At 57.5% G+C, this 19548-nt stretch overlaps 1 protein-coding gene across 7 annotated transcripts in view; it reads right to left on the bottom strand.

Moving 5' to 3' along the window:
* DDX11 (DEAD/H-box helicase 11) overlaps positions 1–19548 on the bottom strand; it is a 57463-nt gene that overhangs the window by 8478 nt on the left and 29437 nt on the right. For all 7 annotated transcript variants that reach the window (XM_062194821.1, XM_062194817.1, XM_062194818.1 and 4 more), the window contains 13 exons: positions 16154–16378; positions 14618–14704; positions 14370–14524; positions 10866–10914; positions 9735–9842; positions 9459–9546; positions 8614–8822; positions 5390–5542; positions 3828–3874; positions 3449–3528; positions 2571–2615; positions 2401–2468; positions 61–99 (listed from right to left, as the gene is read on the bottom strand). In XM_062194821.1, coding sequence (XP_062050805.1) covers positions 61–99; positions 2401–2468; positions 2571–2615; positions 3449–3528; positions 3828–3874; positions 5390–5542; positions 8614–8822; positions 9459–9546; positions 9735–9842; positions 10866–10914; positions 14370–14524; positions 14618–14704; positions 16154–16378 — 1353 coding nt within the window. The remainder of the gene's footprint in view (positions 1–60; positions 100–2400; positions 2469–2570; positions 2616–3448; positions 3529–3827; positions 3875–5389; positions 5543–8613; positions 8823–9458; positions 9547–9734; positions 9843–10865; positions 10915–14369; positions 14525–14617; positions 14705–16153; positions 16379–19548) is intronic.

Genomic DNA, 19548 nt, shown 5'->3' with positions numbered 1-19548 from the left:
GCGAGGCGGGGGGAGGGGGTGCCCCTGGGCCCACCCCAGGCCCACAGGGAATGCAGGTACCTTTCTGCTGATCATGCTCTTCTCACAGTACCGCTGCACCTGCAAGAGCAGCCACCGGTGAGAACACAACACGCTACGGCCAAGCTCTTTACAACGTTTTATAATCATTACTCATTTATTTTCACTGCATCTGAAGTCAGCGTAACAGTTTTTCCATCCACTGGTTTACTTCCTGAATGCTTTCAACAGCCAGGGCTAGAGCGGGCTGAACCCAGGAGCCCAGAATCCAGGTCTTCCCATATGGGTGGCAGGGATTCAAGTACTTGGGCCATCACCTGCTGCCTACCAGGATGCAGATTTAGGAACCGGAAGTACAGCCAGGACTTGAACCAGCTTGGGACGTGGGGTGTGGGCACCCCAAGCAGCACCCTAACCACTGAGCTCCACGCTTGTCCTGTAACCTAGATTTAAACGGCCACCTTCCCTTCCCAGGGACACAGGTCACCGTCACCTCCAGAGGAACCCAAAGCCCCGCTTTGGTCAAGGGTGCTGATCTCTGCTGCCCCCTACAATCCCTCGCCACCCACTGGGGACTCCCCCAAGCCTCACAGACATGGTCACCGCACACTCCATGGCTCTGGGTGCTCCAGAGGCACCAATGATGGTTGGGTCCCCCCAGCTTTCTTTCCTGGTGACAGCACCTAAGCTAGGTCTCAAAGAGCAAGACTTAGCTTAAAAAAGACCAACCCTACACGCAAAGGCCTGAGCAGGCAACGCGTGGAGCGTGTTCGGGGAAGGCTGGGATACTGCCGACGTCCTCCAGCTAAGATCACTCGATCCCAGGGTGATCCGAGGAGGGGGAGCAAGACAGCCAGGCAGGAAGCAGCAGAGGGTCAGGGGCTGCACTCAAGTCGCAGCTGTGGGCAGGAAAAGCCGGGGCAATTCAGAGCCCTCTTGGGCATGGGCAGCGGGAGCAGGCAGCTATCTGGACAGGGACACAAGGGAAGCACGGGCTCAGAGATGAGCGGATTCCCAGCTACCTGGCGAGGCTGATGGCGGTGATGAGCAAAGGTGAAGTCAGGAGGAAAGGGGACTGGAGAAAGGTGGGCAGGCGGGATGGGAAGAATGCAGGGTCCCGGGCAGAACGCTGGCTCCGCCGTGTAACACCAGCTCACCGACACCCTCCAGGGGAGCCTCTGAACCTCAGTGTCCCTGCTCGCAAACGGCGACAGTCAGACACAGCACGTGCTCCGCCCGTGGAGAGGGTTACCGTGACTGAGAATCAAGGGCTGTGCTCCAAGTGCCAGGGCCAGACCCCGGGATCTGGGGAGACAGCAGATGTGCAGGACCGGGCCGGACAAGGGTCTGCGGCTGCGACCGCTCAGGCGGGAAGACGAGAGGGGCAGCACCGTCACCCAGCTCCACCCTGACAGTAGAACCAGGCCTGTGCACACTGGGGAAAGACTGCGCCGGAGGGGAGGGGCGTGCAGGAAGGCCCTGGTCTGTGCAAAAGAGGTGCAAGGGTCCTGTGACCCAGACTGAAGGCTCCTGTGATGCAGACTGAAGGCTTCTGTGACCCAGACTGAAGGCTATTCTTGCTGGTTCGTTGCTTTCTGGGTTAAGTAATTACCCGCGCATATGTTTTAAATCCTCAAACCCCAGGCTGCTTGAGGGCAGAATTTACGTTTCGTGTCCCCCCATGGTCTTAACAGCGCTCTGCCCACAGGTGGTGATTAGAAAAGGAAACCGGATGTGCTCATATGAAAAAGTGGCATCTGTGGAGAGCGTTTGGTTATTGATTAAAATGCTCACATCCGGGGCCAGCGCTGTGGTGTAGCGCGTAGTCACCACCTGCCCTGCCGGCATCCCATATGGGCACTGGTTTGGGTCCTGGCTGCTTCACTTCTGATCCAGCTCCCTGCTAATGCACCTGGGAAAGTAGCAGAGTATGGCCCAAGTGCTTGGGACCCCGCACCCATGTGGGAGACCCAGAAGAAGCTCCTGGCTTCCAGCTCCAGCCTGGCCCAGCCCTGGTCATTATGGACATTTGGGAAGTGAACCAGCAGATGGAAGATCCTGGTCTCTCCCTCTAATTCTGCCTTTCAAATAAAGAAAATAAACTTAAAAATGCTCACGTCCCACACTGGGGTGCCTGATTCAACACCCAGCACCAGATTCCAGCTCCAGCTTCCTAATTCAGACCCCGAGAAGCGGCAGTGACAACTTAAGCAGCAGGGTCCCGGCACCCACATGGGAGCCCCAGGTTGAGTTCCAGGTTTCTTCTGGCTGTGGCCTGGGCCCAGCTCCAGCTGCCTCGGATATTTGGGGAGTGAACAAGCAAATGGGTGATCCCTAGTTGTCCATCTCTCAAATTTAAAACAAACGGGTGACAAGCTCTACCTTGAAGAGGTTGATGTTGTCTATCTGGCTCTGAAAGAGGAAGTCGTTGATGGTCTTCAGCTCCGTCCCTGAAAGCAAACAAATGCCCTTGGGGGTCGCAGCCTCGCTCTGCAGCGCACGGCTCTCAGTCCGCGGTGAAGCTCAGCAGTGGCCCAGGGCAGCTCCCTTACCTGTCTGCGAGAGGCTCTGTGTATTGGGGTTTTGCTTAACATTCCCTACAAGAGAATTCCGACAGGTCAGGGTGCAGGTCCTCTGCCCCCACCTCCCCAGCTTCTCCAGCTCCACATGGCACTCAAGTCAGACAAGCATTCATATCCGAACAGGTTTTTTTGGTTTTGCCACTGACAGCACATCAAGAACCCACTGGGAGAGCCGGAGGTCCCAGGATGCCCACTCCCCATGTGACTCCCATGTTGCAACTGGAATCTAAAGCTTTGCAGTATCACTCTTTGGACACCTCCTGCGGGAGCCAGGGACAGAGAGGCTGCCCCACCCTCTGCACGCAGGGGAGCATGGATCCAACAGGGAAGTGGGAGATAGAAGCCAAGAACACCAGCAAAAGACAAGATCTCGCCAGAAAACGCTCTCCTCCTGGCTTCTGGGAACACATGCTGCTACCGATGCCTTCAAGGGGGTCCCGCACAACACAGGACGGGGGCACCAGTGAGCAACACAAGGCAGCCTGAGCCCTGGCCACGAGGGCCGTGGCTCGCGGCTCTGAGCTGTGCTTCCTGCATTTCTCCCGAGGACTGCAGAGCTCTGGGCTCCCTTTGGGTGAGCAAGGGAAACTCCTTGTGCAAGGGACACCGGAAAGTACCGCAAGCATCACAGGAAATGCAACACATCTAACGGAAGATATCACCAGACCTAGAGAGTAGGGCCTGGCAAAATTAAAGTGATGTGGAAGGCAAGCAAACGGATTCTCACAAGAGACCTGAGGCCAGGCAACCCAAATAAGCCAAGGGAATGAGGGATCTCCTATCACCGCCCAACACATTTAATGAAAGAAAAAACCGACATCGAGCCCAACGACGGCAGCTTCTCTTACCCCCCAGCACAGTCACAAACTTCTCCAACAAGTACAGGATCTGCTTAATGTACATCAGGTTCTTGGCCTTCAGACGCTTCCTGTGCAGAAAGCAAAGGACATGGGGGCTCCTCCCCTTCCCCAAAGCCTGCCCCTGTGCCCAGGTCTTTCTCCCCCGGAACAGCTCAAGCTCCAAGTCCTCCTAGCAAACAGGCTGGCCGTGGCCCAGCAGGACATCGGATGCTGGACATCCAAGGCCCTGTGGGGCTGCCCCACATGGAACTGGGGTGTGGACAGCACCATGACCACCCCACCCTAAGCCCAGGCCAGAGACAGTGACCCAGGGGCCCCAGAGGCTAAACAGGGTAGCCCCTTCCCACCTCCAGAAGCAGGGTCTCACCCATATCGTTCCATGTACTGTAGCAACTGGGAATGGGCCTGGCAGAGCTGGGGAGAGAACACAGAGAACGGGATGAAGGCAGACCAGGCACTGGGCAAGCAATGTGGAGCTGTGCCCGTGAATCACAGGTGCCCAGAAGATGCCCACCCAGCAGTCACAGGAGAGATCACAGTGAGCCAAGGGGGCTGGGCGCACACAGAGGAATGCTTTTTTTTTTTTTTTTTTTTTTTTTTTTTTTAATTTGAAATGTAGAGTTGTAGACAGTGAGAGAGAGAGAGAAAGGTCTTCCTTCCGTTGGTTCACTCCCCAAATGGCCGCCATGGCCGGCGCTGTGCCAACCCGAAGCCAGGAGCCAGGCGCTTCCTCCTGGTCTCCCATGCGAGTGCAGGAGCCCAAGCTCTTGGGCCATCCTCCACTGCCTTCCCGGGCCACAGCAGAGAGCTCAGCTGGAAAAGGAACAACCAGAACTAGAACCGGCGCTCATATGGAATGCAGGCGCCACAGGCAGAGGATTAACCAAGTGAGTCACAGTGCAGGCCAGAAGAATGGTTTCTTTTAAAATACATACATAAATAAATCTTTAAAGAGTCACAGAGTGACAGAGAGAGGGCCAGGAGGAGAGGGAGATATAGACCCTGTATTTGGTTCACTCCCCAAATGATGGTAATAGCCAGGTCTGGGCCAGGCCAAGGCCAGCAGCCTGGAACTCCATGGAAGTCCCCCATGAGAATGGTAGAGGCCCAATCATCTGCTGCCTTCCCAGGCACAGCAGCAGGAAGCAGAACTGAAAGAAGAGCAGCCAGGACCGCAACCGGCACTCCGGTACGGGATGCCCACGTTGTAAGCCGCTATTTAACCTCCGTGTCACATGCCAGCCCGGAGGGGCGGGTTTTAAAGGGAATGGCAGGAGGGGATGTTCCGCTCAAGTGTCCACTTTGAGGCAGGGAAATGCAAGAGGCTGAACACCCAGGAATCTCCCCGCTCCTCTGGATGCAGGAAAGACAAGGAGGCTATGAAGTCGATAGTTCAAGGTAACCACTACATCCTGGTCCACGGACAACCCAGCTACTGGTCAGCAGAGGCGGTGGGTGCCACGTGGGTTTCACCACTGAAAACCAGTGGTCAGATATTGGCTCCACACTCGTGAGCTGGGTGACCTGGGGCTGAGCCTGAGCTCCTGGTGCCAAACAGAAGACCTGGCCCCGTGCAGAATGAGCGTGGGTAGCAGTGCAGGGCACGTGAGAGAGCAGCAGGTGGCAAGGATCTCACACATTCCCCACACAACATCAACAACATCTCACCCACCCCACGCAGACCCCCGCTTCTCCCAGACCACTGTCCTTGGTCACACAGAACTAACAGGAACACCTGGGCTAGAGGGACTCAGAATGACACAGGCAGGAGAGGAGCAGGAAACAAGGCGCTAAGGTGGAGCTGATGTGCTGGAAGGCAAGGCCGTGACCATGACCTGGTGCACCCTCCACCAGGCCCATCCCTGGAGGAATTCCAGGCCTAGCTACTCAGAGCAGCGACCTCTGGCCCTCCACGCCACGCAGGCCCACCTGGGAACCGCCGACCTCAGTGCTGTAGATGCTCGTGATGGTGTCGATCAGGTTGTGCGCCTCGTCGATGAACACCACCTGGTCCTGCAGGCGGATGCCCGTGGCCTGCCGGGTGGCCGCGTGCAGCAGCATCTGGTAGGGCAGCACCACCAGCTGGAGGGGGAGAGGCCCAGCTGAGCACTGGCGGGACTCACAGGTCTCACCCTGCGGCACCCCTGCCTGGTCTCCTAAGTTCCTGATGCAAACCGGTTTGGTTTTAAAGAATATTTCTTAAAGATTTATTTCATTTGAAAGGCAGAGTTAGAGACAGAGAGTGATCTTCCACCCACTGGTTCACTCCCCCAGTGGCCACAATGGCTGGGGCTGGACCAGGCTGAAGCCAGGAGCCTGGAACTCCGTCCAGGTCTCTCACATGGGTGGAAGGGGCCCAAGTAATTGGGCCATCTTTTGCTGCTTTCCCAGGCACATTAGGAGAGAGCTGGATTGGAAGTGGAGGAGCCAGGACACGAACCAGCGCCCATAGGGGATACTGGCATCCCAGACAGTAGGCTTAACCTACTGCGTCGTAACGCCTGCCCAGTGCAAGCTGTTTTATCTGCTGCCTGGACAATGTGGACGGACAGCCAAGAGAAAAGCTGTGCACAGCCCTGTGCCTGCATGAAACCCAAAGCTGGAGCTAGGAGTGAACCTCTGGCCTGGCAGTTAAGATGCCACTTGGGATGCCTGCATCTCATATCAGAGTGCCTGGGTTCGAGTCCTGGCTCTGGCTTCACAGCAATGCAGACCCTAGGAAGCAGCCGGCGATGGACCAAGGACTTGGATCTCCACCACTCATGAGAGAGAATGGATTAAATCACTGGCTTCCAGATCCCATCCTGACCTAGCGCAGCCGCTGTGGGGATTTGGGAAATGAACCCGCAGATGGGAGCTCCGCCTGCCTGTCAGATGAGCTGATCTGACTCCTGACTGAACCAAGGATGGAGGTGAGGGGAAGGGTGGAGCCCCTGCAGGTGACCCTCACCTAGGATCCGAAGGTAGCCCTGAAGGCACTCAAGGGTCCTCAAAAACCACAAAGACCACTGTCTACCTGAAATTGGCCCAGGCAGTGGGTGCTGGGCATAACTGGATTCCGCTCAGGATGCCGGCGTCCCACATCCGAGTGCCTGGGCTCCACTCCCAGCCCCAGCTTGACTCTAGCTTCCTGCCAACGGGCACCCTGGGAGATAGACGGCACCTGATGGTTCAAGTACCTGGGTCCTGCCACTCATGTGGGAGACCTGGATGGAGTTTCCAGCTCCAGGCTTCAGCCTGTCCCAGCCCTGGCTGCTGCAGGCCTTTGGGACGTGAACTAGCAGATGGAGTTTTCCGTCTGCCTGCCTTTCAAATAAATGAAGAAAGCAGCCTTGGCTCCTGGTCCTGGAGCTCTGACTTTGCAGCTCTGGGACTCAGGAGAAGCTGTAGGGCCTGGGCCTGACCCTTACCTCCTCATCTGCAAATGGCCTTGATAAACTCTCCCCCCACCCCCTCCCCGTGAGGGCAAAGGAGTCGGGACAGAGGAACAATAAACGCATTCTGTATGGTTTCAAGTGAGTTTCCTTATGAAAATGTTCCAGCTGAAAGAATACTGATGGACAAAGTGAAATCCAAAACAACGAACGCGTGAAGCCCAGGGTGGACACCAGCTCTGGTGCTCGCTGGTGCTGACAAGGCGGCAGAATCCTCCCCGTTCCTGGCCCCAGGGCCCTCTTGTGTAGAATGCAGCCGCCACAGTGGGATACTAAACGGCAAAACCAAGGTGGGAAGTGCTTTAAAAATTCAGATCCTGGCTGGCGCCGCAGCTCACTAGGCTAATCCTCCACCTTGCGGTGCCGGCACTCTGGGTTCTAGTCCCGGTTGGGGCGCCGGATTCTGTCCTGGTTGCCCCTCTTCCAGACCAGCTCTCTGCTATGGCCCGGGAGTGCAGTGGAGGATGGCCCAAGTGCTTGGGCCCTCCACCCCATGGGAGACCAGGAGAAGCACCTGGCTCCTGCCTTCGGATCAGCGCAATGCGCCAGCCACAGCGGCCATTGGAGGGTGAACCAACAGCAAAAAGGAAGACCTTTCTCTCTGTCTCTCTCTCTCTCACTATCCACTCTGCCTGTCCAAAAAAAAGTAAAAAAAAAAAAAAAAAAAAAAAATTCAGATCCTGACAATCCCAGGCGACCTTGCCGTATTTGCACAGAAATGGTGACAGCCCAAGCCCTGCTCTGTGGCAAGCACATTGGAGGGAGGCTGTCGGCAACGGGGGGACTGGGGAGCAGCCCGGCTCCTCTGTGCGCTTCCGTGCCTGGGGCTCAGGGTGTGCTGGCGAGTGCTTTGCTGTCTATTCGCATGAAGACTAGCTCACTCCTCGCATCTCTTGGGATCCACGTAAACCTTCCCTTGATACTCAAATGAGTGACACAACGTCACTCAAATTCAGGTAGAAGCAAGAAGACAGTTCAATCATACCCAACAAAACCAGGTCCCAGGCTTTTTGAAAGAGACAGACATAGAGGCTCTCCACTGGTTCACTCCTCAAATACCCCCAACAGCCAGGGCTGGGCCAGGCCAAAGTCAGGAGCCCGGAACTCGAACCCGGTCTCCCACATGGTGGCAGGGACCTATGTATCTGAGCCATTATCTGCTGCCTCCAAGGTTGTGCATCAGCAGGAAGCTGGAATTGGAGGCTGAGCCAAGACAAAACCCTGAGATTTGGGGCGCAGGCATCCCAAGTGGCATCTTAACTGCTGCGTCCAGTGCCCGCCCCAGAGACCAGTTTTGACTGGTCAGAACTGCAGTGTGTCCTCTCTGGTTAAACACATGGCAGGTCAAGGAGAGTGCTCTCCCACGCTCCAGGTGGTCGTGTGGGTCTGGACAGTCACTCGGAAAAGCCATCTGGAAATCCGTTTATGTCCTGGGGCTCCCTCACTGCACCTTCTCAGTTCCTGCCCTACCCCCTCTCACTGTGGGCTCCCTAGGAATGCACACGGGCCCCTGGGTGCCCCACTCCTGGAAGCCCAGAGCCACCTAGGGACCCACAGGCCTCCTCCACCCCTGCGTACTAGGAGAGAACGGTCATGTGCCTTGAGTGTACAGTGCATCGGCAGTCCAGCCTCTTTAGTCTGGAGGTGCCGCCCGGATTAATGGGGATGTGGACTCCCCTTGTGGTCTAGAGCTACTCTCTGCTGCAGCAGAGGCCTTACCTGGGCGGCAGGAATGGCGAACCGGCTGCCGTAGTAGGGACAGGCCCGGGCCTCCTGCCCCAGGCTCAGCAGCTGCTCAATGTCCTTGACCTCCAGCAGGATCTCGTCCCGGAGCAGCTGCAACTGCTCGTAGTTGTAGAAAGGGCAGGCAGCCCGGCTCTCCCGCCGCCGTCTCTTCGGCTGCTCCTCCTCAACCTTGTTCTTCTTCTCTGAGGGTGGGACAGGCACAGGGGCGCAGAGACATGGAGGACCAAGGCTGGATATGTGGGATGCTAAGACCCCTAGCCACACGCTGCTCGTGGAGCCCCTGTCCGCACATTCTGGGATCTGACATCACCCCGAGGCCAGGGATCTGAACCAGACGCTGATGCACACAGCAAGAGCGTTGTCCCAGGGGGCAGAGCGCTTACAAAGGAGCCTGGGTCCACTCTGCCAGTATCTGTGTCTTTTGCATTTATTCACTTATCCACTTGAGAGACAGACGCAGAGAGAACTCCTATTCACTGGTTCACTCCCCAAACGCCCCCAACAGCTGGGGCCGGGCCAGGCTGAAGCCGGGAACCAGAACCCAATCTAGGTCCAGCCCGTGGATGGCAGGAGTCCATCACTGGCGCCGTCACCGCTGCCTCCCAGGGTCTACAGGGGCAGGAAGCTGGAGGCGGGTATTAAACCACACACTCCCATGTGGGACGTGGGCGTCTTAAACCCCCACACCAAACGCCTGCCCCCATTATGTCTACGTAGGATACCTGCAGTTTGCTGCCCCACGTCCCCGGCCCCGCCCACTAGCCGTCCTGTCACTCCCAGCCGGCCCACCCCAGCATTGCCCAAGTCCCAGTGGCTACCGTGCTTGCTGCGCTGTATCTCCATGCAGCGGTCGTTGATCAGCTGCACGGAACCCAGGCTCTTCACGTCCTCGTTCACACAAAGGCTCTAGGAGACAGGAGGAGGTCAAGCAGTGATGATGGCCCAGTGACCCACAGCAGCCCGGCTGGCCCTGCCCGGCCGCCTCATCCTCCCCTTCCAAGGCCGGGGAAGGCCAGGAGGGAACCGGTCAGACCCATCGCCTTCCTACATCTCCTGGAGCAGCACAAAGGCCGAGACGCCTTGCCCCAGCGTACCTGCCGGGAGCCGAGGGCCACGAGTCGGGTTTCCTTGCCAAAGGGGCTCTTCTGTACTTCTCGCACAAACTGGGCCAGCTGGGAGTGCGTCCGACTGCAGTAATAAATCTGTTCCCAGGAGAAGGGGGTGTCAAAAGGGGACTCCCACATCCTCTGTACACCGAGGCAGGCTGCAGCCCAGGAGGCCGTGGGGACAAGCAAAGCTGCTGCCCATGCACCAACCTCAAGATAACCACAACCCACATCCTGCGATGAGGGGCCCCGGACTTCCCAAGTCACCACCGATCTGCATGCGCAAGGGAAGGCCCACAGACGGAACTCCTGTCACTCATCCCAGCCTCTAATCCAGCCGCGGGAGAGGGTTCAGGCATCGGGGACCTGTTTCCCGTGTGCACTCAGTTTTCTTTTAAGAGAGAGCTCCCAGCCACTGGTTCAATCCCCAAATGCCTGGTGATCAGGGATGGGCCAGGCTGAAGCCAGGAGCCAGGATCTCAATCCAGGTCTCCGTGGCAGGGATCTGACTTGAGGCACCATCAGTGGCCCCCAGGGTCTGCACTGGCAGAAAGCTGAGGTCAGGAGCTACAGAAACATGGATGCCCACCCACCAGACAAGGACTCAACCTGAAAAAGATCCCTCACACTCTTGGAAGGGGGAGGGCTGTCTGGGGGGGAGGGGGCTGAGGCACACACTTCCCCCAGAGGAAAAGAGGCTGAGCAAACACTTTGTCCTTTACTCCTCTGAAGTTTGGAAGACAGAAAGAGGAAGCCAGAACCAAGTCTTTTCCTATTTGAGAGGGGTCAGAACCACAGGCACCTCCTAGCACTCCACACAAATGAAGGGACAGACAAGGGAAGGCACGGGCCACGAGACGGACGCAGCCCAGGGCGTCTCGGTCATCCCACCCCTCACCTGCACCACCCCTCCAGAAACCAGGCAAGTCCTTGGCCCAGAACGGCGGCCCCTCAGTGCTCCGGGCAACAGGCCAGGCTGGCTCCCAGGCAATCCCCAGGGGCTGCCTAGCTCTGAGTCTGGGGCACTCTTGCCAGAGGGGAGCCAGGGAACGGCTGGCGCACCTCCTGCACTCTCCCCAGGTGGAGCCCAGGACTCCGCCCCAAGACAGAGCCACTCACCTTAGTTCTGTGTTCTTCCTCCAAGGCTTCCTCCTCATCCTCATCCACTCTGCAGGGAGAGGGGAGAGGGGAGACGGGGGGCGGGGGAGCACTCAGAGAGAACAGCCTTCCCTCAGCAAACTCACGCCAACCAGAAAGCAGCCCCGACCCTCTGCCAGGCACCACTGACCCGGCCCTGGACAGCCAACCATAAACAACAAAGTCAGGTCCCTTTCCACAGAACCCAGTGGTTGAGCTCTGAGCCTGAAGGCAACAGAGACCCCTCCCAGCACTGAGGCTTGAGGAGAGCAGCAGGTGCTGGCTCAGACGCACCCCCAGCAAACTCCAGCCAACACCTGCCATGCTCAAGCCTGGGATGCAGACAGATGTGGGAGGAAGGAGCACGGGGCAGGGTGTGCCCAACCCCACGTGGAAAGCCAGCGGCCAGAACTCCATACTCAACTGTGGCAGGCACTGCAGCCTCCCCCTGGCCACTCCGTCCAACTCCAGCTCAGCTGACTCCTCTCAGCTCCCAAAGAGACCTTGCCTTTTGCCACCTTAGGGCCTTTGGATGCACTGCTCTCTGCCTGGAACGCTCGCTCCTCTTGCCTCACCAACTCCTGCTCCTGGGAGACCCCAGCACAGACATGGCTTCCACTAACCTCCCACATAGGGCCACCGCCCTGCCACACCCCCATGGAATGACGTATCCACTCGGAAACACCCACCTCATTCCAGGTCACTTCCTACTGGGCTGGGCTGTCTCCCCCATCAGGCTACCCTGTTCTGTTCAATCCCTGCGGCCCAGCCCACGGCCTGGCAGCAGCGAACACACACACGTCCCCAGTGAAGCCATGGCTGCCAGACACAAGGTGCTGTCAGCAACCCTCTTCTCGTCTCAGTGTCACACTCTGCCTTTCCCAGCAAGGGACGAAGAGGCCATCAGCACAGGGAGATGGCAGGGAGGTCGGGCCTGCACTACCAGGCCTCAAAGCTCAGCCGACATAAGCCGAGGCTCCTGGGAAAACAGAATTCTCTTACAGACCCTAGCTACCCATAGGAAGAGCCTAGGAAATAGATTTTTATTCACTTTAAAACCCAATTTGAGAAAAGCAGAAACACTGTTTTAATCTAAATAAAGCTGCAGTGCAGCTGCCTTGGGCTAACTACAAGAGGACCGCGTTATCCAATAGCCTCCTGGTCAATATTTTCGGACCACTTCTCTGCAAAGGCTGGGATGCCCACTGCACAGAGCCTGCTGGACAACCAGCAAGGTCCAGGACAGAGCTGGCGTGTGAAGACAGAAGGATGCAAATTTCACACGGGGCTCCTGCCCAGACCCCAGACAGCACTTTCCCCTCCACAGCTCACAAACTCCGTTGAGTTCTCACCCTCTCCCCAGGTGCCTGAGGCAAGCAAAAGGGCTCACGGAGCACCTAACACCCCGGGCTGATGCCGAGGGGGCCCAGAAGTCTCCAGGGCAGGCAGGGGCTGGGCTGTCAATCTCCAGCCCTGATCCCAGTGCCTGAGCACAGGCCCCCCAGGCCCCTTCCCCACGGCCATGGCCTTGGTTGTCCTTCCCTTGGAGTAGGGAGAAAGGTCGCTGGGGAAAACCTTAGTGACGAGGCGTGGGCGGAAGGCAGTTCCTGGGATGAGGGTGGCTAGCAAGCAGGGGCCAGCAGACTTCTCCACGAAGTTTCAGACATGGGAGGGGTCAGGGATTCTGCCAGGCCCACTCAGCACTCCCTGGGGCTGCAGGCATCACCTTGGCGTCTACTGAGCACATGCGGTGAAAAGGCCCCAAGCTACCCAGAGCCCGGGTCTAGCTCAGCTCTCACAGAGCCAGACCTTCCGCCAGCAGAAGGAAAACCGCAGAGCCTCTGCTAGCCGCAGTGGCCCAGTCCCACCACGGTCACCGTCCACAGGCCCTCTTCAGCCACCCAGCCTCCCCTCTCTGGGGCTTCTGCAGCCTGCACAGGAAATGCACTGCAGGACTCAAAGGCACCAGCATCTGGGTACGCAGCTCCCTCAGCTTTCACCAACACCAGCTCAGCCCCAGACATCAGATCAAAAACCAGTGGCTTCTGCCCTGCAGCAGCTCGGCCCCCAGTGGCGGGGGAGGGATCCACTCACAGACTCACACACGCGGCACCGCAGGCAGGACACGGAGACGGGCTGACATCGAGGCCATGGATACGGCCTCTCAGCCTCCGGAGTCTGCGAGGTGAGGAGCCTTGCGAATCCTCACACAGAGCAGGGGGCAGCCTGGTGCACGGACCACCAGCCAGCCCAGCCCGGATGGGGCTGCGTGCGGAAGGCAGCTGCAGGTGAGGCCGGACGGTGTGCTCTGGACACTGTGCAGGTGCGAGCACTGATCCTCCTCAGGGACCCCGGAGGGCTCCAGGCCCTGGGGTTACACTCATCACACTGACCATGCTGACACGAGGATGTGTGATGTGCGAGACCAGGACCCACCTCAGAGCAGGACAGACCTCAGGGAAGCCCACAAGGGAGAAGTCTATAGGAACCCTCACGCCCCTGGGGAAGAGCCACGAACTTTGGAGCCTTCCCAGTGTGGGGATCAGATCACATCACTCCCTCGTCACTGCACTGAGTGACAGCCACCCCCACCCAGACTAGACACACCCCCTGCCGTGTCTCTCACCTCCTCTCCCCCTCATTCACTCTTTGCTCAGGCTCCTGGGCCTTCTTTCCGGCCCAGGAACACAGGCCTCTGTTCCTATGCCCAGTCTACTGTCTCGCAGCTCCAACTGGCCCTCCCTGGTCCCCTCCTGGGGTGGCCCCTGACCTCTGGCCCCGGGGGACCACCCCAGCTGCATCTTCCCTGGAGGCCAATGCACTGACCACAGACGGGCACTGCTTGTTGCACACTCACTGCCTGATCCTCCCCTGAAACGCAGCGCTCCGAGGTCATGGCCACATGTGTCCTCCTCTCCCCACAGCCACCCCCAGGGCACACACTCAGAGGGCCCTGGTGAAACAAAAGGGGGCACTACGGAGGCTCTCGTGAGGGGTCCTGTGGTCCAGAAGCAGCCTTGCTGACCTCAGCGGCACACCTGCAGGTGATGCTTCCACCGCGGACACCTACACACCTGGACCAGGAAGAACTCGGCCGGGGACACCTGATGGTTTGTGTCATGACCCTGACGCAGCAAGGCAGCTGAGAGTGCGAGACCTAGAGCTGGCCTAGGGCTTCCCTGAGGTCTGTCCTGCTCTGGCCAGGTTCAAGTCCAGCTCCTCCACATCCCACCCTCGTGGCCTTGGTCAAGCAACTCCCATCGCGGGGCTGCAGCACCCTCCCACATCATGTGCAGACCCAGACACTGCCGCCAGCCATGGTTGAGCTAACACACATGAGGCCAGCGGCCAGCGGGGTGCCCATCCTGCTCACCAGCACCTCTGGGCCCAGAGGAGGGCCTGGGTCGCAGACAAGGGGCAGGTAGCAGCCACTCCCTCTCCCCACGGGCGGGCCTGGCGCCCCAGGCAGGGGCACGGAGGTCTCACCCGCGGGCGGCCCTCCTCTCCTCGTCGCTCTCGTACTCCGCAAGCACCAGCTCCTCCTCCCCGGACTCCAGCTGCTCCGCCGGCTCCGCGCCAGCTGCCGCCAGCATCTCCCTGCTGAGGCGCAGGAGGCTCTCGGTCTCCTCTTCTTCCTGTCTCTGTGCAGGGGCGTGGCAGGGGGACTCACACCCATTCGTGTGCAAGCAGCAGGACCCAACCCGCCGCCCCCCCCCCCCCAGGACAACACTCACCCGGCGCTGGGCTGCAGCCCTGAGCTGCGCATTGCGCCGGATCTGCTGCAGCCGCTCCTCCTGCTTCCTCCTCTTGGCCTGCTCCTCCTGAGGGGGAAGCAGCATCGAGAAAACACCCATGGAAGCCCCTGAGTCTGTGGTGCTCCGCCAGGTGCCTCTTCACATGGGGCAGCCCCTCCCCTCCCTGGCCACACTCAGGGTCAGGGCAGGCGCTGCAGATAAAGCCGCCACCTGCAACGCTGGCATCCCATACGGGCGCTGGTTCAATTTCTGACTGCTTCGCCTCTCATCTAGCTCTGTTAATGCACCTAGGAAAGCAGCGGAAGATGACCCTAGTCCTTGGGTCCTTGCACCCACGTGGAAGACCCAGAAGAAGCTGCTGGCTTCAGCCTGGCCCAGCCCCGGCCAGTGCAGCCATCTGGGGAGTGAACCAATATATGCAGGCTCGCTCGCTCGCTCTGTCTCTCCCTCTCTCTGTAACTTTTTTTTTTTTTTTTTTTTTTTTTTTTTTTTTGACAGGCAGAGTGGACAGTGATAGAGAAAGACAGAGAGAAAGGTCTTCCTTTGCCGTTGGTTCACCCTCCAATGGCTGCCGTGGCCGGCGCACTGCGGCCGGTGCACCGCGCTGATCTGAAAGCAGGAGCCAGGTGCTTCTCCTGGTCTCCCATGGGGTGCAGGGCCCAAGTACTTGGGCCATCCTCCACTGCACTCCCTGGCCACAGCAGAGAGCTGGCCTGGAAGAGGGGCAACCGGGACAGAATCCGGCACCCAGACCGGGACTAGAACCCGGTGTGCCGGTGCCGCAAGGTGGAGGATTAGCCTGTTGAGCCACGGCACCGGCCTCTCTGTAACTCTTTCAAATAAAAACAAATGAAGGAAGGTAGGGAGGCAGGCCTGTGCAGGCAAGGGCAGCAACCCCTCACCAGACCCTGAGCCCTGCTGGACGCAGCCCCCCACCTCCCTTGAGTTGGCAGCCAAGGAGCTGGGTTGCCAGTCGAATGCTTAGTTTCCTTCCCCACATGGGCGATGAATCGAAACTGCCAGGCCCTTGGTAGAAGCCTTGGTGACACCAGGTCAGATAAGACAGCAAAGGAGCACAGACACAGACTCAAGAGGTGGGCAGGGGGTTAGTGTTGTGGTGTCGCGGGTAGAGCCACCACCTGCAGCACCGGCATCCCATATGGGCACCGATTCAAGTCCTAGCTGCTCCACTTCCAATCCAGCTCCCTGCCAATGCACTTGGGAAGGCAGAGGAAGATGGCCCAAGTGCATGAGCCTCTGCCACCCTCATGGGAAACCCTGATGGAGCTCTGGGCCAGCCCCCGGCTTTGGTCTGGCCATTTGGGGAGTGAACCAGCAGATGGAAGATTCTGTCTCACCCTGTGTTCATTCTTTCAACTAAATTAAAAAAAAAAAAAAAAAGCGGCAGAGAACTCAGAGGCACTGCAGCGGCAGGGATGGTATCGCCCCTGACGCCAACCAGCTCTGCTTCCTCCCTCCCTCCCTCCCTCCCGCGGCTGTCACACTGCGCCTCACCTTCAATCGGTCCACCAAGTCCCTTTCTTCTTTCTTCTGCACAAACTGAGTGACCCAGTCTGGCTCTCCCGCAGGCCTTGGGCTGCCCGGAAGTGAGGACGAGCTGCCCGTGCCACGCAAGGGGTCGGTTCCAGGTTCCAGCAGACGAGCCTCTTCTTGGCGCTTCTTCTCTTCAAAGTCCCGGAGCCAGGAGAGGGCCCCACAAATGAGACTCAAGGACTTTCCCTACGGGGAGAAAACAGTCTTCAGAGGAAGAGGCCGCAGAGCACAGCTTCCCAAACGGCCTTTCCCCGACTTCATCACAGCTTCAGACGGCCGGCTTGCAAGAGCGGAGGCGGCGCCAAGGCCAGCCCAGGAAACACAGCAAGGGACTCGGGGACAGAACAGGGGGAGCGCTGTGTGGGTTTTCTGTTTGCTTTTATTTAAGCACACAGCTCACTCTTTCAGAAACAATGCAAAGTGGTTTACCATGTTCGTATAAATACTGCAAGTTAACATAATTAGAAAGTGGTGAGAAATTAGATAAGCAACCTTCCAAAAAGAACCAAGACCAAAAAAATGAACAGCATGAAACCCACATTCTTGGCGCCAACACTGTGGCAGAGCAGGTCAAGCCACTGCCTTGATGCTGGAATCCCATATGAGCAGCAGTTCAAGACCTGGCTGCTCCACTTCCCATCCAGGTCCCTGCTAATGCGCCTGGGAAAACAGAAGATGTCCTGAGTGCTTGGGCTCCTGCCACCCACGTGGGAGACCCAGATGGAGTTCCAGGCTCCAGGATTTAGCCTGGCCCAGCCCTGGTCATTGCAACCACTTGGGAAATGAACCAGTTGATGGAAGAACTGTCTCTCCCTCTCTCCAACTCTGCCTTTCAAATAAATAAATGAATCTTAACAAAAAAAAAAAAAAAAAATCCACATACTTGGCAAGGGACAATCGGAGTCAACACTGAGCTTTAATGCAGCAATGAGCTGACAACAGAGGCAGGCGTGTGAGTCTCGTGTGTGAACTGCTGACAAAGCAAACCAGTTGCTTGGAGAACACTGCTTTTGATAAAAGTACAGCATTTCCCTGTGGGTCCTTGTTACAGGCTGGACTGTGCCCCACAACAAGCACAGTGTTCACAGTCAGAACCCCAGCATCTCAGAACACGGCCTCATTTGGGAACAAGCTCACTGTCATGTCAGCAGGTACAATGAAGCCATCAGCGTGGCCCAGGATTCTCCTGACCAAGGGGGAATCTGGACCCAGGCACGCACCCTCCAGGAAGAAGGCAGCCATCGGCATACCAGGCGAGAAGCCTCGAGGCAGCCAGCCCTGCAGCCCCTGGACTTCAGGACTCCCAGGCCCACACACCTGTTTTAACCGCCCCAGGTAGCCTCACGGAGCTCCTCCAGGCAGAGGCAGCAGGGAGCTGCTCTGTGCAGCAGGTCCCTGGAGGCCACATCCTTTTATCTCTCTGAGCCTGCTTAGCCCCGGGTGTCTTGGAGTCTCCAGAGCATGGTCTGAGCCTATCAGGCAGGACTGAACATCAGGGGAAAACGTGTGTGAGCAGGGGACACAGCACAACACAGCAGCTCCAGCTTCAGACCCCAAGCCAGGCTGCCCAGGCCACATGCCAACTCCCCTTGTGCCAGTGCGTGACCTCAGCTGGCCTGTCTATACCTATTCCACACACAGGAACAGAAACAGGAACCACAGTGGGACCGTCCGCACAGAGCTGTGGCCAGTATGAAGCTGGTTAACACAAAGTTAACACCTATACCAAGAGTAAAAGGACACTTGGTACACAGTCAGTGAGCAACAGGAGCGGGCTGTATTTTCACTATTTCTTCATTTTAATTTTTAATTAGTTTGTAACAAACTCAATGTGATTTGTAGATACAATTCTCAGAACATAATGACATTCCCTTCCTCTGAAGATATATTTATTTATTTGAAAGGCAGTTATAGAGAGACAGGGAAAGACAGAGATCTTCTACCCACTGGTTCACTCCCCAGGTGGCCACAATGGTCAGGGCTGGGCCAGGCCTAAGCCAGGGGCTTTATGGGTTCAGGGGCCCAAGCACTTGGGGATCTTGCAATGCTCTTCCCAGGCCATTAGCAAGGAGCTGGGTAAGAAGTGGAACAGCTGGGACATGAACTGGTGCCCATATAGGATGCTGGTATCACAGGCAGCATCCACTGCACCACAGTTCCGGCCCCCTATTTTTGCCATTATTAAGACGACTAAAATAACCATCACCCGCAGATGCAGGATTTACTACCTCGTGGACCAAATGACACTTCCGACAGAGGGGTGGAGCGCACATCTTTAGAAAAGCCCCATCTGCCCCTTTCTCCCAGCTTCTAACAGACGCTAAACAGCAGAGAGCCAGACAGCACTCCCCAGCAGTGAGGGAGCAGCCATTCTGTGCTGTGGGACCTGGGGCAGGTCAGACTCCCCCCCAACCAGATCCCAGGGACAGACGCCTGGCTACAGCCACCACTCTCCACTTGAAAGTGAGCTGAGGGGGTGCATATTTGGCAAGAGGTTAAAGACTGGTTGGGATGCCTGGATCCCGCATCAGAGTGCCTGGGTTCAGAATCTGGCTCCACTTCCAATTCTAGCTTCCTACTGGTGCACACCCTGGGAGGCAGCAGGCGATTGCTTGGGTAGTTGGGTCCCTACCATCCTCGCAGGAGAACAAGACTGAGTTCCAGGCTCCTGACTTTGGCTGGGCCCAGCCTTGGCTGTTCCGGGCATTTGAATGAACTAGAAGATGGGAGATTTTGAATGTCTGTCTCTGTCTCTCGGCCTTTCAAATAAAATGTTTTAAAAAGTCAGGGGTGGGAGGCCAGTGCCATGGCATAGTAGGCTAAGCCTCCACCTGCAGTGGAGGTTCTTGTCCCAGCTGCTCCTCTTCTGATCCAGCTCTCTGCTTATGGCCCAGGAAAGCAGTGAAAGATGGCCCAAATGTGTGGGCCCCTGAACCAGCGTGGAGACTTGGAAGAAGCTCCTGGCTTCAGATTGGCCCAGCTCTGGCATTGCGGCCATTTGGGGATTGAACCAGCAGATGGAAGACCTGTCTCGCTGTCTCTCCCTCTGTAACTCTGCCCCTTGAATGAATAAATAAATGTTTTAAAAGAAGGTGAGAGGTGAGTATTTGGCACAGAGGTCAAGATACCATTTGGGATGCCTGGATCCCATATCAGACTGCCTAGGTTTGAATTCCAGCTCCACCCCCAATTCCAGCTTCCTGCTGGTGTGTACCTTGGGAGGCGGGTCCCTGCCATCCACAGAGGCCCAGAGTTTCAGGTTCCTGGCTTCAGTCTGGCCCAGCCCCATGTGTTACGGGCATTTGGGAAGTGAACAGTAGACAGAAGATCTCTGTGTGTCACTGTCTCTCTGCCTT

The sequence above is a fragment of the Lepus europaeus genome, chromosome 6 (assembly GCF_033115175.1).
Source record: "Lepus europaeus isolate LE1 chromosome 6, mLepTim1.pri, whole genome shotgun sequence".
Lineage (NCBI taxonomy): Eukaryota > Metazoa > Chordata > Mammalia > Lagomorpha > Leporidae > Lepus > Lepus europaeus.
The sequence above is the reverse complement of the archived record's forward strand: the minus strand, read 5'-3'. Positions and strand labels throughout refer to the sequence as shown.